This window comes from Lichenostomus cassidix, chromosome 1 (assembly GCF_008360975.1).
Source record: "Lichenostomus cassidix isolate B80296 chromosome 1, HeHo_3.0, whole genome shotgun sequence".
NCBI classification, from domain to species: Eukaryota; Metazoa; Chordata; class Aves; order Passeriformes; family Meliphagidae; genus Lichenostomus; species Lichenostomus cassidix.
Window position 1 is genome coordinate 102,396,095 of NC_139479.1, and position 16,539 is coordinate 102,412,633.

At 34.2% G+C, this 16,539-nt stretch overlaps 1 protein-coding gene across 1 annotated transcript in view; it reads right to left on the minus strand.

Annotated features, from left to right (window-relative positions):
• NCAM2 (neural cell adhesion molecule 2) overlaps positions 1-16,539 on the minus strand; it is a 271,538-nt gene that overhangs the window by 73,810 nt on the left and 181,189 nt on the right. Inside the window, exons 10-11 of the mRNA XM_085074695.1 lie at positions 5,148-5,335; positions 4,404-4,500 (exon numbers count right to left, since the gene is read on the minus strand). Coding sequence (XP_084930821.1) covers positions 4,404-4,500; positions 5,148-5,335 — 285 coding nt within the window. The remainder of the gene's footprint in view (positions 1-4,403; positions 4,501-5,147; positions 5,336-16,539) is intronic.

A 16,539-nucleotide genomic window follows, 5' to 3' on the forward strand; every position in this document is an offset into this window, starting at 1 on the left:
GTATTAGGTTAGTAAACAGAACCACCGCTAGCAAAGAAATACATAAATAATAAAATAGAGTAAGACACATGCACACAAAGAAAACACTGCTGCTATGTTGATAGTTTCACACATTGCTAATTGCAAATATATTGCTGTTTGGTTCTTTTTTTAATAAAAATACTTTAGCTAAGGCTGCTAAGATGTCAGTGGCAAGTTTTAGAACAGCAAGCTAGATTTTAGGTCTGCCCATATTTTTGTGGTGATGAGAGGGGTTTTGGCAGAATACCATTTTCTTTTTAATTACACTATTCTCCAGGGAAAATAAAGTCCTATTTCTTTGATTTTCTTTTACCTATATGAAAATGGAAATACTTGGAGAAAAAAGAAAAAACATTCATTAGTCAGCAGTAAAGTGGCAGCAACAAAACTATAGACTAATAAACTTCTAAATTTGATGTTGTAGTCTTTGTCAGTTATCAATCAGCCTTATCACATTTTGAGCTTTACTTAATTCCATGAAACAAGTTACAGGATGCATTTTCTGTGAAGCTCAATTATTGTCTTTCCCATGTCTTCATTTGCTTTTGTTGTCATTATTTCCCATCTTCAATGACTTTCTGTGAGCACAGGATGCTTAAAGAATTTCTAATTCAATAAAGTGACGTAGAAGTTCTCACTATCTAATGACATCATCAACAGTTTGTTTTTTAATTCCCTGTAATATACCTGTGGAAAGGAAACTGATCACTAATACAGCTATAGGACATGTAGCATCTCTCATTTACTCAGAGATGCTGTGGGTGCCCCATCCCTGGAAGTGTTTGAGGCCAGGTTGGGCAGGATGTTGAGCAACCCACTCTAGTGAAAAGTGTCTGTGCCCACAGCAGGACTTGTAAACCCTATGCCATCCCAGAATTCAAGAACGTAGGGGAAAGGAAAGTATAGGATAAGTAAGGCTATGAGAGCCTTAGAAGTGAATCACGGTTTACTTTTTAGGGCTCTAGATTCAGCCCAGCTGTACATCCAACTATGTATAAAATCTACATTAATATTAAAAAAAAGAGAAACTTTGAAAAATCTAGTTTAGCTCTGTGTGACAACCTTAAAATTTACCGTTTTAATTATCTATTCCAATAACATTGTCCTAAACTACTGATGGCCTTTCGTTTTTCTGTTTACCTACAGAAAATACTTAAAATGATTCTGAGATCTCAGCAAAACAGACACATGCTTATCTACTTCATAAAGGCTCCCTGCATAGTGATATTTCCCATAAACTATGGATAAACTAGATTTGGACGAATCTAGGAGCATCTGTGCTCACCTCAGGCTCTGAGAACCATTGGGACAACCTGTCAAGCTGACCTGGCTTGCCAAAATTCAAGCCTGTCCTAGATTAAAACCAGAGTGTAAGTAAAGTTCTAAAAGCCAAGTTGTGGCTGTGACATGAAGCAATTAATCTGCAGTGGCAAGAAGTGACAGTGGTTCTTTTCACACTTTATACGTTAGTCACATAACATTTTAAAAGCTCAGTTAATGAAAAAGGAGGTCACCCATCTGCTATTTTTAAGAGCTGCTCACCACAAGTCAGGTCATGAGGACATCTGATTAAGCTAGCAAAAAATCTCTGAAGTTTCTAAGCTGGCCAGCCCCTTCCAGTGTGAAACCTCAAATACTCTGCACTTTTCAGTTGTTTTGAAAGGCTTAAATGGAATTCAGGCTGATTCAGTAGCTCTGTATAATCTGAGAAAACAGTTATGGCTTTCCTGTCATACAAATATGGCTGTAAATGGCACATAAATACTGAAAGAAATGTCTTTCTAATCTTCAATAATTTTAATTTCTTAAGTATGATCACTTTCTAAGTAGCTGTAAATTAAAAAAAAAAAAAAAGCAGTTTGATTCTGCTGAAATCTAGCAAAGCATAAAATGGAACAAAACTTGAAAGAACAAGAAATTCCTGCAGAATTTCAAGAGAAAACTATTCTGTAAAAAGATCATTATTTGTGATCGAATTTACCCTAGCAGCACACTTTACTTAATATTGTCTCCCAGCACGGAATTGTAATTATTTTTCCCTGACAGAGCCTTTGTAAAAATATTCTACACCCCAGCAGTTGTATTTACAATCAAAACCAGAAGGCAATGCAGGCTGTATTGAAATGTATGAAATTATTTTATAGGCTTCAATATGAAAAACATCAATCATTAGGCCTTCCTAATCAGCCAGAGTGAAGTGACCGAGGTGATAAACCTAAAGAGAAAACTGCATCTGACATCTTATTATGCAATTATTATAATGGTTTTATTCCCCATCTCCTTGATTATTTTCCATTTCCAGCTGATGCCAGTTTAGATACAAAATTTGTACCAGTGAACATGTTTGGGTTTTTATTCCAAAAACAAAGTCTATTTTGAGCCAAATGCAAAAAATATCTATTTTTCAGGATACTGAATATTATGCATTTCACTGCTGTAAGTAGTGCATAGCAAGTAGTGCATGGTGGTGCATAGTGACATTTCAAACCCAGTGTTTCCAGCCCTATTCATTACCATTACTAAAAACCCACTTTTCCTTCTTTCTATTTTCTGAATTTAATACCGTTATATAGGGTATCCACATATAGCTCATTCTTTACATTATGTCTTCCCATAATTCTATTTATCCTGATTTACCTCTTTATGTTTGTAACTACAATACATATTTTTTAAGCATTCATCCAGTTTTCAAAAGAACTGCCTGAAAAAAAACACAAGCAAGCCATTGCAAAAGTAGAGATTATTAATCTGTTTGCAAAACTGGCATCAGTAATGCTTCTGATACAGTTGCATTAAAAATCCAGAACAGTATTATAGTTTGTTATTTGTTTTCCCTTGCATTTCCAGGGGCACTCATGTGTAAACTTCCAGAAATAAAATGACAAAATATCATGTTCTTTTTATTTAACAATGGTAATGTTTTTGATTTAAATTTATTAATTAATAAGTTATAAAAGCAGGGAATATATACATTGCTAAAATAAACATCATGTAGTATCATGCATTGTGATGAGATCCTGTTCTACAAATCTAAGGGCAAAAACAACATTCTGGAGAACATCTGTTATAATGCTCTCCCAAGTGTATACATATTTAGCAAAAAACAGCCCAGTGGCAACCACAATATTTTCTCAGCATTTTCTGTCCTGATAGGTAAGACACCAGAGGGATGCAAGTGGGGATTTTCTTTCCCTTTTCTATTATAGATGTTCATGGCTTCAAGAAAAACTTTTTTCTTCAGTAGTTGAATGTAGCTGTTAAAGGAAGGTAAGATCACACCACTGGTAAAACACCCCAAAACTTGTAAAATGAAGGGTGATGGATCTTCTAAACAACATTAAATTGTGGCCCATAGAAATTTGATGTTTTCTGAAATTAAACCCCACATTTTCCTATTTTAAGAAGCTCAGCACTTCTGATGGTTCTTAAAAAAAAAAAATATATATAGTAACAATGGATGTGCACATTCCAGGAATGTTCCCCCAAAAGTCTTCCTGGTAGGATTCAAAAGAAGAAACTAGAGGTTACACAATAAAAATGGTCCATAACAACACATCACATCCCAAGAAGTTTACGTCTTTCAGTGTGGCAGTACCTTTAGTACTGTCAACTGCATTACAGCTCCAGAGACATCATTAAAGTTGGCACAATTTGTATCCTCTGAGTACATAAATCCAAATGTTTAGAGACCTCAAAGCTGAACAAGCATTAGTCCATTCCACAAGAAAATATAATTGAAAGTACTCCAAAGAAACTCTCATTTAGTCTCAGTTAATAGTTATCTCTGTCAAAGAACAGTCAGATTTTTGTGTTTGCCTAAACAACAATAGAAAGACATAACAACACATAGACATTCTGTAACAATAAGGTGTAGAACATCTCAGAGCTTAAGTTAATTCAGTCTAGCACTCTGGGTCAAACTCTACATTTTAATAACTAAAAGAGCAAATGGAGGTAGAAATTCTTTGTTGAAGTATTTCAGTCTTTTGTCATTGTTGGTTTATCTAGAAAATATGGGGAAGAAAAAGGAAAAAAAAGAATTTCCTAATTCTCTCTTTTACTGCCCACAAACCATATGTCTCTCTGCTGAAGTAATGAAAATACACTGTTATAAATGTAGGATATAGTAAGGTAGAAGAAAAAAAGTTAGACTAATTTAATTTTTTTCAAATTTCAGAAGGCCTTAAAATTAAATCCAAAGAAGATTCATATTCTGAGGGAACTGGTTTATTTTACTTTATACTGCAACTCAACTTTTAGAGAATTAAATTATCTGCAAACTGTCCATGGAACAAAATAAACAGAGGTTAGTGTGTCTGAACTTAATTTTGATTAAAGTAGGAAACAATATTTCAAGAAAAGGAAACAAAATTTTAACTTACCAGCTTGACCAAGTGTATACTCCTGATATCGTGTTCCTATTCTGTTTGTGGCTGTACAATTATACCGTCCAAAATCACTGTCAGATGTGGGAGCAATCTTTAAAATGAATACACTTTGTAAAGATTATTTGCTAATTAAATATAGCTTTAAAAAAATAAAAATCAGAAATTCAAGTATGTTCTCCTTAACCAATATGCAAAGGTATTCTTACTTCAGCATATCTAGTATATTCTCCAAATACAGATTTAAATAAACCTTTTTTCATGTTTAACTCCCCCTTCCCCACTTCATATGAGGAAATCCAAAAATGGAACATAGTGACATTGTTCATCTTTATAATTTCACCTTTAAACAATAAAAAATATCTAATAAACTTTTTGTAGATACCAAGCACCTATCAGGCAGTCACTTTAATTTCCAGCATTAGTGTGATAGTTTAGTTTGAGATCTATTTATGGATTTATTTACTTCCAAGAAATGCATGTTACATTTTTGTTGGGTGCAGTTGGAAAACTGAGCTACAAGCCATTCAAATAAGGTTTATTTTCTAACTACTCTTTAGAAACGTGTAGGTAAAACAGTTTACATACATTTGTTTGTTGTTTTTGTTCTAGTTTTTAAAGAGTGTTACTTATTAATTTGTAGGTCTTAGCCTTAAATACACTCTGCAGTACTCGCAGTGCTGCCAAATTAAGGACAAAATTATGTTCTGCCACCATGTCGATTTCCATTTTAAGCCTTACCTCTAGAATCAGCTTTCTTCCTGTACTGTAGGTCTTCAAATGTGTTGTATTTTTTACAGGTAAAACTAATTTTCCTCTTTTCCACTGAACTGAGGCAGACGGATTTGCTAGCACTTCACAGCTTATATTGATGGGATTGCCTTCCCAAGAGTAATATACAGTTTGATTTGACACGAATGTTGGAGCATCTGGAAAAAGGAAGTAATGCACAAGTTTATTAAGTGGTTTAGTAAAACAAGCCATATACCTGTATCCAAGCTTTCATGTTCACTGAGAAATTCCAATTGAGTGTTGTGTCAGTTTGAGATGGAACATCGAAGTATTAGTATTCAGCCTTGAGTTTGCTGGACTTTTATCTTGGTAGGTTTCTTCTCTCCTGAAACAGATTCAGCCAAAATTCTCGTGAAAGAGAATACCTGTTAATTATATTTCGCTCTAGGCAATATCAGGCCCTTGAAAGACACTCTGTCAGAAATGAGGAAGAGCATTTCCTCTTGAGGATCAGAAACTCTTCAGCCAGACCCTTGTATGATAGAGGGAGGTGACCTACAAAACATACATTGCCTCTTCTTGTGCTGATTTTAGTGTCTTCTTTTGCCACGGAGAAACTACATTCACTCCTCAACTTTTCTTGTGGTATTGCTTCACCCATTTCTCACTGGAACTTTCTCATACTTTATGAAATCCTTTTAAAGAGAGATGTTTATTTGTGGGAATAAACCTTTAAAAAATAGTAAAAGAGTATCAAGAATACTACAGCATATTCTACCTACCGCAGAAAATATATTGTGTGCGCACTATTTAGGACAATCTTTATATCAGTTCCTTATGAAATCATCAAGCTACAGCCAAGCAAAAGGATGGTGTGTTTTTTTTACAAACCTGCCTATAAATGGCTGCATTAAACATGTACCAAACACTGAGTCTGACACAGAGGAAATTGCTGGTTTGCAAACTAGCTGTGCTCTTCAAACCACTGTGCCACTAAGTGACTTTTCTACTCACTGTTTCTGTGGAGAGCAGAAAGTTCAGTGATCTCTAGAAATGAGAGCGAGTAGCCTTTTTCCTCCTCTTCTTATGTCTTGGGTGAATAGTAGCTTTCTTCTATTAAATATTGATTTATATTTTTTTCGTAATTCTTTTGTTATTATCTTTTAAGAGTATTAAAAAAAATTTCTTTACCCAAGGAAAACTCCCTTAGTGCTTTACTTCCAAAAGAGAATTATCAGTTGCAGCTGTTGTAATGGCATCTCTTTTTCATATCTAAGATATATATGTATCTATTTTTCTTTTGATAAATGGCTCCTAAATGTTTCCAGAGATGTCTCTGGAAAATCTATTCTAGTCCTTTATACATATAGTTTCATTTCAGGCAAGATATTTCCAAATAGGTCTATCAGAGACCAGAACTGACCATCTTTAAGTATGAAGTAAAATTTAGCTTCAGGACTGGTTAAAAATAACTGGGGTTTTTTGTTCTTTTTTTTTTTCCTGAAGTGCACATTTTCAGCTTCTTTCTATGTTTTCCTTTTTTGTAAAGCACAAACTTTTTGATGACATGCTGCTGGTGCATGTAGGCATATAGGCTTTGAGCAAAAAGAACTGTTATCAATAGAAGTTTTAAAGCATAGATCAAAGCTGCTACAATGCTCAAGGCCAGCAGCATCTCCTTTAATAACTGTTCAGCCCTTATTTTTGTAGAAAAACAAGCAATTTCATCTAAGTAAGTAAAGCTTGCCTGACTATAAATTTATTTACCAGACACAGGAGCTCATCTTTCTGCTCCAAATGTTTCAATAAGTAATTCTAGTGATCTTGAATTTCACAGACCTTTAAATACCCCACATTTCATCAGCTTAATAGTTCAATGCAAAGAATGGACTAGCAAAGAGTCTTCAGAGTGTGACATCTCACACTAGTGGAGCATATGAAGAAAAAGCAAACTGCATAAGCACATTTTATAGTTAGGTATGGTGAAGAATCTCAGAATAACAAGGATCAGAATTTTGGCTTTTCCTCTGGAAATGAAATTTGTGTTGCGAATCACTTGTAGGAAAACTGTACAAACTGATTTCTGCCTGTTCAAGAAATGGATCAATAGTATGTTCAACACATAGATCAGACATCTCTTCAGAATGTTCATGAGTCTCCAAATACGGTTATTTCACGACAAACTTTATGTAAGATGTATCTCTCAGTGCACAATTTCTCAGGATAAGTTCACCCCATTAATGAACACTGGCATGAATGTTGAAGACTGAAAGATACTCTTGAGTAGCCTTGCTTTATAGACAACATTATGTGATTTTAAATTTCTGTTGATTTGAATACATGTGTCAAACTCATATTCAATTTTAAGACTTACAAGTGAAAAAGTAGTATACACTTCTACACTGCAGATAAAATCATTTAAGAGAAGAGGGACTTCCGATTCAGACTTCTCTCGCTTCTAAAAGTAGATTTTGGATGCCCACAGTATCTATTTGTTTATATTTTAAAAGAATAGGTCTGTTATGGACTACAATCTGTACAAGACTACAGGTACTTACAGTCAGACACATAATAAAACATTAATAAGAGTAAAAGTCCGTCAGATAAAGATAGATCTCCAAATAACTCACAATTGTAAAGCATTTCTCCCCAAAAAAGCTTTGTAATTTCCCCTCTCAAAAAGCCTGGGTTAAAAGGCTTTGCAGCCATTTCCCCAGCAGTCAAGAGCTCCAACATAGCAAAAAGAACTGTGCTAATGACTTGATTCAGAGAAATTATCTAAAACCAATGATTTTAGAATTCCTAGTCAGGAACAGATAAAGATGCCTGGAGTGATCTTTTACACAAACAAAATGAGTCTGAAAATATTTTTCTTTTTACAGTGCAAATAGAATATAGTTTACATTTCTTATAAAACTAAAAAAATTATTTGGAAGGGAATAATTTGTTTATAAAGAGAACCTATTTTTTCTTCCATGCTCTTCATCTCTAACTGCAGTTTATTATGCTTAAATGGTTACAGAATTAGTATTTATATAACATAAACACACTTTATGTTTAATAAAAAATAAAGCATGAAAAATAACAAACCATAAAGCCAAGGCTGTAAAAATAAAAGGTTGACTATTTTATATATCTAAAAAACCTCATCCCACCAGTTTTACAAAATAACTAAGAAACAAATTACATTAATAAACAGAATGCTTATCAAAAAAATCCATCAACTGAAAATGAAGTAAAACCAATTAGAAATGAAAAGCTAGTCCTTCTCATATGTTTGCATATGTCAAGGATCTTTAAATGCAATATATCTATTTTTAAAAAAAATAAAAGATTCAATAGAAATCGGTTAGAAATTTAAAACCATTAAAAATTAATAATGTGCTCTGCTTATCTTCTATGTAACTCAGAATTAATTTACACCTGACAAAAATCCATGCAGGGTGCAAATGAACTGTTCCTTTTAAGCTTTTTTACATAAAGTACTACCAGTTAAGATGACATACCAGAGTTCTAAACAGAAAAGTGGAAGTAGGAGCTTGAATACACTCAATTAAAAAAAAATTAAACGCTGATGATATATTTCTTTTATCACAACTTATGGCACTTTACTGAAAGCAAAACAAATAAAACCCCCAAAACTGAAAAAAAAAGTACAAAAGCTACAATTCACATTAGTTACTACAGGCACACAGTAATGTAGAAAAGCTCAGGTTGGAAAGGACCTTAAAAATCACCCAGTTCCACCCCCTGCTGTGGGCAGGGACACTTTCCCCTAGACAAGGCTGCCCAAAACCCCATCCAGCCTGTGCCAGGGCCTTAACACCCTCACGCTAAAAAAAATTTCTTCCTAAAATCTAATTTGTAATAATTCTCTTTCAGTTTAAAATCATTGTCCTTGTGCCATTCCTAAAGGTAAAAAGTCTCTCTTATAAGCCCCATTTGCACACTGAAAGCCTGCAAATGTCTTCTTGGAGCCTTCTCTTCTCCAAGCTTGTCAACCCCACTTCTCTCAGCCTGTCTCCACAGCTGAGCTGCTCCAGCCCTCTGATTATCCTCATGGCCCTCACCTGGACCTGAGCCAGCAGGTCCATGTCTTTCTTGCATTTGGTGTCCCAGAGCTGGATGCAGCACTGCAGGTGGGGGTCTTACAAAAGGTGGGTAGAGGGGCAGAATCAGTTCTCTCGACCTGCTGGCCACAGGGCTTTGGATGCAGCCCAGGATGTGATAAAGTTCATAAGGTTTTAATGCTCAACTGTGAAAGATCGAGTATTATTTTGGAGCGATGAGGCAATCCAAATGAAAAAGATGCCTAGAAGGAAAAAAGACTGTATCACAAAGATATAATATTAAATTAAACTGTTCTATGGGACTAGGATTCTGTAAGAAATTATAAATTTAGAATGGCATTTCAGAGTAGTTAATGTAGTAGTTAATGTTATGACATCAGCTAAACTCAAGCTGTTCATTTTCCCAAACAAGAAAGAAACTGACAGGTCAGCACTCCAATTAGAATGAGTTCTGGACAACTAGTGTAAGAGGATTATTGAAGAGAATAAAATTCTGACCTGAAAGCTATCTCTAACATTTGGATATCCTTGTTAGTTATGTCCAGGAGCAGTGATTCAAGAACAGACTAATACATTACCTGCCTTGTCCAGAAGGTAATTAAATTAAGGATGTCAAAGCTGTGGTGTATGTTCAGTGTCATACACAAAATTAGATATAGCAAATTACCTGATTTAGTGCATGTGTCCAGACAACTATAATGGAAAACTGGTGTGCAGAATCAGATTTGCACTTCTTAATTTAAGAATATAGGTTTTCAAACTTTTGGCTATTTGTTCTCCTGCAACATATAATAAAAATATGTGACAGATTGTCAGGTCTAAGACGCTGTGACACTTCCTGCAGTATATTATTGGAAGCCTCTCTCTAAGATGATTAATGCTGGCATAAGTTTCCCATCATCAAGGACTTTAATAAACCGCATCCTCTGGCAAATCTAGTACTGTCCTTGCCATCGATCCTGTAAAAGTGCCTCAATTTTTTGTAACTCTGCCACAATTTAGTTAACAGCCATCTATCTTTCTCTTCTATTTTCTCCCTCATACCTTCTTCAAGTTAATATTTTAAAATGAATAGCTCTTCCTTGGATATAAAGTAGAAGAACCTCTGCAGACAAGTACAATAACTGTCACATATTCCTTTGCAAGAAGAAATAACATTAGAAAGACTTCAAATATGTGGTTAGGTGATTATATTTTAATTTATAATCATCCTTAAAAGAAAAATAGGAATTGGATAACTTCCGGATTACTAACTTTCACTTTACTGCTACTATCACAATCATGTGGCTGTAAGGAAGAACAGGCAAGACCCACATAGGAAGTTTCCAAATAGAAAAGCAAATGAAACTCATCAGTTTCATATATTCATATGAATATTCATATATCCATAATTCATATATTAGTTTTAAATTTCCATTATTATTAGCTAAAACCAGATGGGTGGTTTTTTTCCCAAAATCTACCCCATGATTTCAAAATTTTTGAGAGGTCAAGTGCACATAACACCACTCTCAGTAAAATTTCCTTTCCCCTGCCCCATTCTCTTAGTTCCTCTCAAAATTCATTACAATATGACATTGATATTCAATAATATGATGCACAACTGACTGATTCTACATTTTATGAAAAGTGAGAGCCCCCTCCTACTGGCAAGCAGAATTGGCTCCTGAAAACATTGGGTAGGATATAATTTTTAATATTTAAACACCACACCAATTGCTTCATTTCTATAAGATACCTTTTTGCTAGATGCAAAGCATGTTGATAATTGCACCTTCAGTAATGGTGGGCAATGAATGCAGGTATGGTTTGGGTGCTTGGTGCTGTCAGAGTTGCAGAAATTCAACGTACCTATTTTTCTTTGAAATTCACTTGACAATAAGGTATTTGTTTTTACTTAAAAGCAACCAAACCAAAACAACAACAAAAAAGAAAAACAAAACAAAACACCAAAAACAAAAAAAAAAAACCAAAACAAGCCAAACTAAAACCCCAAGAAACTTTAATTCCATAGAAATGTCTGCTGTGAATTGATATATCTCTCTAAAATTACCTAAACTAGTTTAAATTGGGAGAAGAAATTATAAAGAAAACATAGCTAGGTAAAATAAGCTAAGTGTGCCACTAGTGATGTATGACATGTTTGCATACGTCTATCAGGCATTACATGTGCCTGCAAATCACCAACAGTGGCCATCAAATCTAGGACTGGAAGACTCCCCCTACAGATCTCACACAGTAGCAGAAATGTTCATTTTAGTAATAAAATTACCAGGTGCTGCCAATTGTTAACACTTTATTCTTAAATGGTGGCCAATTTGTACCACATTTTCAATAGTTACATGTATTCCAGGACAGATCCACTGAAATAATTTAGTGTGGCCTGACTTCTCCATCAAATATGAAATTACATAATTATTTTTTAGGCAGAAGTGAAAACCTGCAATGCCTTTCTCAAACCAAGATCCTAGCCCCATCTTTCTTCCTGTCCTATGTGTCACATTTTCAGAACAAAACCCAGCCTTTACTTGCTGTATTTTCCTACCTGTCACCCTTACCTCCACAACATGCCTCCTTATTAATTGCACCCATCCATTCCCTAATTTTTCTCTGTCTCTCTCTCATATATTCCCAAATAATAATAATTGCTGTATGGAGCAAAGACTGAGCCTTTTCATCTCTTTACTTAATTTTCACATGCAGTGCTCTCCAGAAAGCAACAAATATAATCTCTGAAAACTTGTAATGCCCACGTTTCAAATTTTCAGTACTACACTTATTGTATCACCTGATTATTTTCTTCATTATACTCAGACATCTTGGTTCTGCTCTCATGTATCTGTCTTTGAAGTGTAGAAAGGAAAAAAGCCTTTTTTTAATTCATGGGTCAGCACTGTGTAATATAACTTACATTTTATATGGTATGAAAATACTTGTGAAAGCATTAAAATTTATCACATTAATTATCACTCTAAATATTTAACATTTTTAGCCTGTAAGACCAACTCACGAAGTAGAACCATCCTCAAGGAAACATCAGAAAATTCTTCCTCGTTTTTACCTTTTTTTCTACCTTTACTTTTCACAATTTCATATGTGAAAATTTATGACTGTAAGAAAAGATTTTGAGGTATGTATACCTATTAATGACAAAATTATCAGAAGTAAACCAAAATAAAACTCAAATTATTTTATTAATACAAAATTGTGTTCCTTTATTAAGAGGAAAAGTAGCTAACGTTATTAAAAACCTACTTCAAATGATATGAAGTTCATTGCAAGGTTAACCAAAACATGTAGTACAGAGCTCTGTTCTGTAAAAATTAATAAGAAATTCCTAATATGAATAACATGTTTAACAAGTCATTAACATATATTTAGGCAAAATTATTTTAGGATGGAATTTTTGTTTCAAAGTATTTTTACAGCCTTTGGGGCCAAATAATAGTAGATTTATTGTATAGATGAATAATTTATCAGTTTTACCTCACTGTGGTAACATCAAAAAAAGACAACAGATGCATTTATCTCTGCTTCACTATGGGAAGTTTAGTGAAATGGTTTTGGAAAGTGACTTGATTTGATAAAATTCATCTTTTGCACAGAATTCAACTTTCTTATGCCCTTGAAGTCACTGCAATGGCATACTAAACTTCTTCTCTGCAAGTGCACAAGGTAGTCAAAGAAGGAAAATGGTAAATCTTACAAGTGACATTCAAAATGCGTCAAAATTATCGTACTCATTTTGTTATGTTAAAGATTGACCTTTTCCATTCTTTTTCTTCCTCATTTTAACTTATAAATCTGACAGGAAAAAATGTAACTAAAGCCAATAGTATTTTATTAGAAAAGATGCAATTTTTTCTATACTATTTCAATATTTTGTTTCTCATGTCTTGATTGTTGTTTCTGTCATTTGTTTCTTTCCTAGGTCATATGATTGTATTTATTAGTTTTGTTTTCTGTCTGTGGTGACAAGACAGAGCTGGGTCCTCATGACTAATGGTTGAAGGGAAGGTGTAAAGAAGACAAAGCCAGGTTTTTCCAGTGGTGTCCAGAGAGGAAATGCCTCCCAACCTCAGCCATTCTGTGATTCTCTGAGTAGCGATGGGATGTTGCTGCACTGATTTCTTTTAACAGAAACCAAACCCAAAGTATGAACAGTTTGAATTTATTCTACTTATGGCAGCAGTGGGCAGCTGAAACTTTTGTGATATTTATCACAACATCTAGGTTTTCCAGAGAAGTTGTGGATGCTCCATCCCTGGAAGTGTTTGAAGCCAGGTTGGTTGTGGCTCTGAGCCCCCTGGCCTAGTGGAAGGTGTCCCTGCCCATGGCAGGGATGTTGGAACTGGATGACTTTTAAGCTCCCTTCCAAAGCAAAATGTTCTGCGATTCTGTGATAGCATTTGTGACATCCTGCACACAGTAGTAGCATTTTCACCAATTGAGAATCTTTCTTCCTTGAAGAAAGGTTTGAGCAACAATTTGCAGCTACAGTTTGCAGCACTCAATTTGTTGAATCCGCTCTTAAGTAACGTTGCATATTTTTTGCAAAGATATAAAATTAAATTGCATGAATCAGAAGCATCTCCCTCAATTGCAGTGCAACACAGCACAAGACTAATCAATTCAGGAAACCAAGCTCAATACTGCAAAACTAATGAGGTTGGTTTCAAGTTGTGGCAGGGAGAATAAACCCAAACACAAAGGAAAAACAGACTGTTATTGATAAGCACTAGTACATTGGTATAATATACAATAGTATAATGAATATTGCACAGAGTTCTTTACAAGTAAAGACTATATAGCACATGCTGCATGATTATTCTTTTTTTTACCACTCAAAGTTGGTACTTTACTAATGAAGAATATAACTAAAAAAATCACATTTAGATGAAAAGCTGTATTAAGAAAAAATTCATATTTCTGGAAGACACTATAAATTATTTAAATTTTTTTAGAAATTGCTTTCTAATAAATCATGTTTGTCAACTACTCACATGGCTGAGATCTCACACAAAAATGGACCATGTTACTCAATATAATATATTTGTCCTAGATGATTCTATCTCAAAGCACTCCTCTTTGAGTATAGTGAGGAAATAGGCATTTTTGGACCATACAACATATCTAACAGCTGCACTATGAGTATTGAAATTGGAGAGTTTGAACTAAAATAGTGATGCGAAAACTGGTAATTCCAGCTAAAAAGCTCTCTTAGTCAGATGCTTCCTGTATGGTTTATGGGAAAACAGAATTTTCAAAAGAACATGGCTTAATGCCTTTTCTCTGTTAAAAGGAGTATTGTCCAAAGGAATTTGCACCTGGTGATGCATAGCAGACAGAGACAGTAGCATCTTACATTATGTGTGCACCTGGGAGGACAAAATCAAGTAAGGGCTGTGAAAACTTCCGACTGGTTAATGGCAGTTTGAACACAATGAGGGGAAAACTCTAAGGGCACATAGAGAGTTTTTCAAGGAGCATAAATATTGTCATTACTGGCTTGCTTAAAGCTTTTCCAACTCAGTAATAATTTTGGGGCATCCTAACCACAAATAACACTGTGGTGAAAGATGATCCAGCACACTGAACATGTCAAAATTAAGATTTTTATTTCTCCAATGCTAATTATGCAGTGAAAAATACGTGAAACCCAGGAACTAATGTTTTCTGTCATCAAAATTTTTATTTTAGTCCGGTCTGTATTATACTTTTTAAGACAAAAAAAATAGCAAACAGAAATGTAAACATCTCTATAGGAAAACTAATTCTGAGAAACACTTGATATTGTAAGTAAAATCAAGTTATTATTTACTGGGCTTTATATATTTAGCTTCCTCAGGCTCTCTTGAAAACCTCATCTTAGCATATTGCCTATCTTTTTTATGTATTTCTCTAATGTTTTTTATTTTTTAAAAATAGTTATTTCTCTGTCTATAATAAATATATAGTTAATAACTATAAATACATCTTAATACCCAATATATACCATATATTCCACCACATAGGAACTTTTCAATTGATTATTTATTATTACTATCATCTGATACACACTAAGCTTCATACTTAAAACAAAATCTTGCACGTAGTGAAATACTTTAATAAATAATATTTTAAAACAGTATTTTATTTTAATGTCATTTTGATTTAATTTTCATACTTTATCTAAGGAAAATTAAATATAGCTAAACAGAAAGATCACTTTGTAGGAAGAAATCCTTAAAAATGCCACTGGGTTCCCTACAATTCATGTCTATCCACCATCTCCTTCAGATAAAAGGCAGGGTTAACCGTGCCCAGTTGGTATCAAACCTGATAATCTCTTCCTGCCCTGAAGAACTGCTCTTATCACCAAGAGCAATCCCAACAGAGAACAAGGATAAAGCGTGCAAATTCTCTCAGTTTAAGCCTTGATAGGGGGTCAGTAAGTAAAAGGATGAGACAGTGACACCAGAGCACTCTGTGCCTCCATTAGGCTTGTTTGAGCTGGCATTCAAGGATGTGATGGAAGCAGTTTCCTCTCCTGACTACACAAACTGTCAAATACAATAAAACATAAAGAAAAATGCTGTAGTTTTGTTACTAACTTACAGAAAAGCATAGATGCATTGTTTATTTCCATTTAGAAATTATAGAACAATATCAAGAGTTAAGTCCTGCTTATCAATTTATATTTTAATTTCAAAATAGTTATTGGGGGTTTATATGAGAATATTATTAAAAATAATTACAATTTCTGTTAAAATGGTGTAACCACAAGAGTGAGCCATACCTGAATAAATTCTTCTCAAAACCTGGTTGGAAGAGAACAAAACCAAAATAATCGAAGAGAAAAATTACAACATTTTGAAGGATTTTTTGTTATTTTGTAAATGAATATTTTGGAAAAAATCTTAAAGTCCTGATACAATGTGTGTATCTACAATTAATATGCTGAAGAAAAGCCACTTGGAAAATACTACAAGAAGAATCAAATTGATTCAGTACTGACTTCATGGAATCCCCACATTTTTACTAGTTTGCTACAAAAATGCAAATTATTTGTTTGGCTTCTGAACCTGAACCTTTTGCTGAAATTCCTTAGCCTGCAACTTATGAAGTGCCATAACTGGAATGACAGATAACCATGAAACTGTTTCATAAAAGGACGGTATTGGGAAACTGGGGAAAGGACTGTCAGCAGTTAGGACAACCCAGCATTGGATGGAAATTGGGGCAATGGGGCCCTGAAATATTCTTTGAAGAGTCTGTTCGGTTACAGAAGTTTATGGCAGAGACCACACTGATGGCAGATGAGGCTGGACAGAGGCACTTCCTCCTGAGAA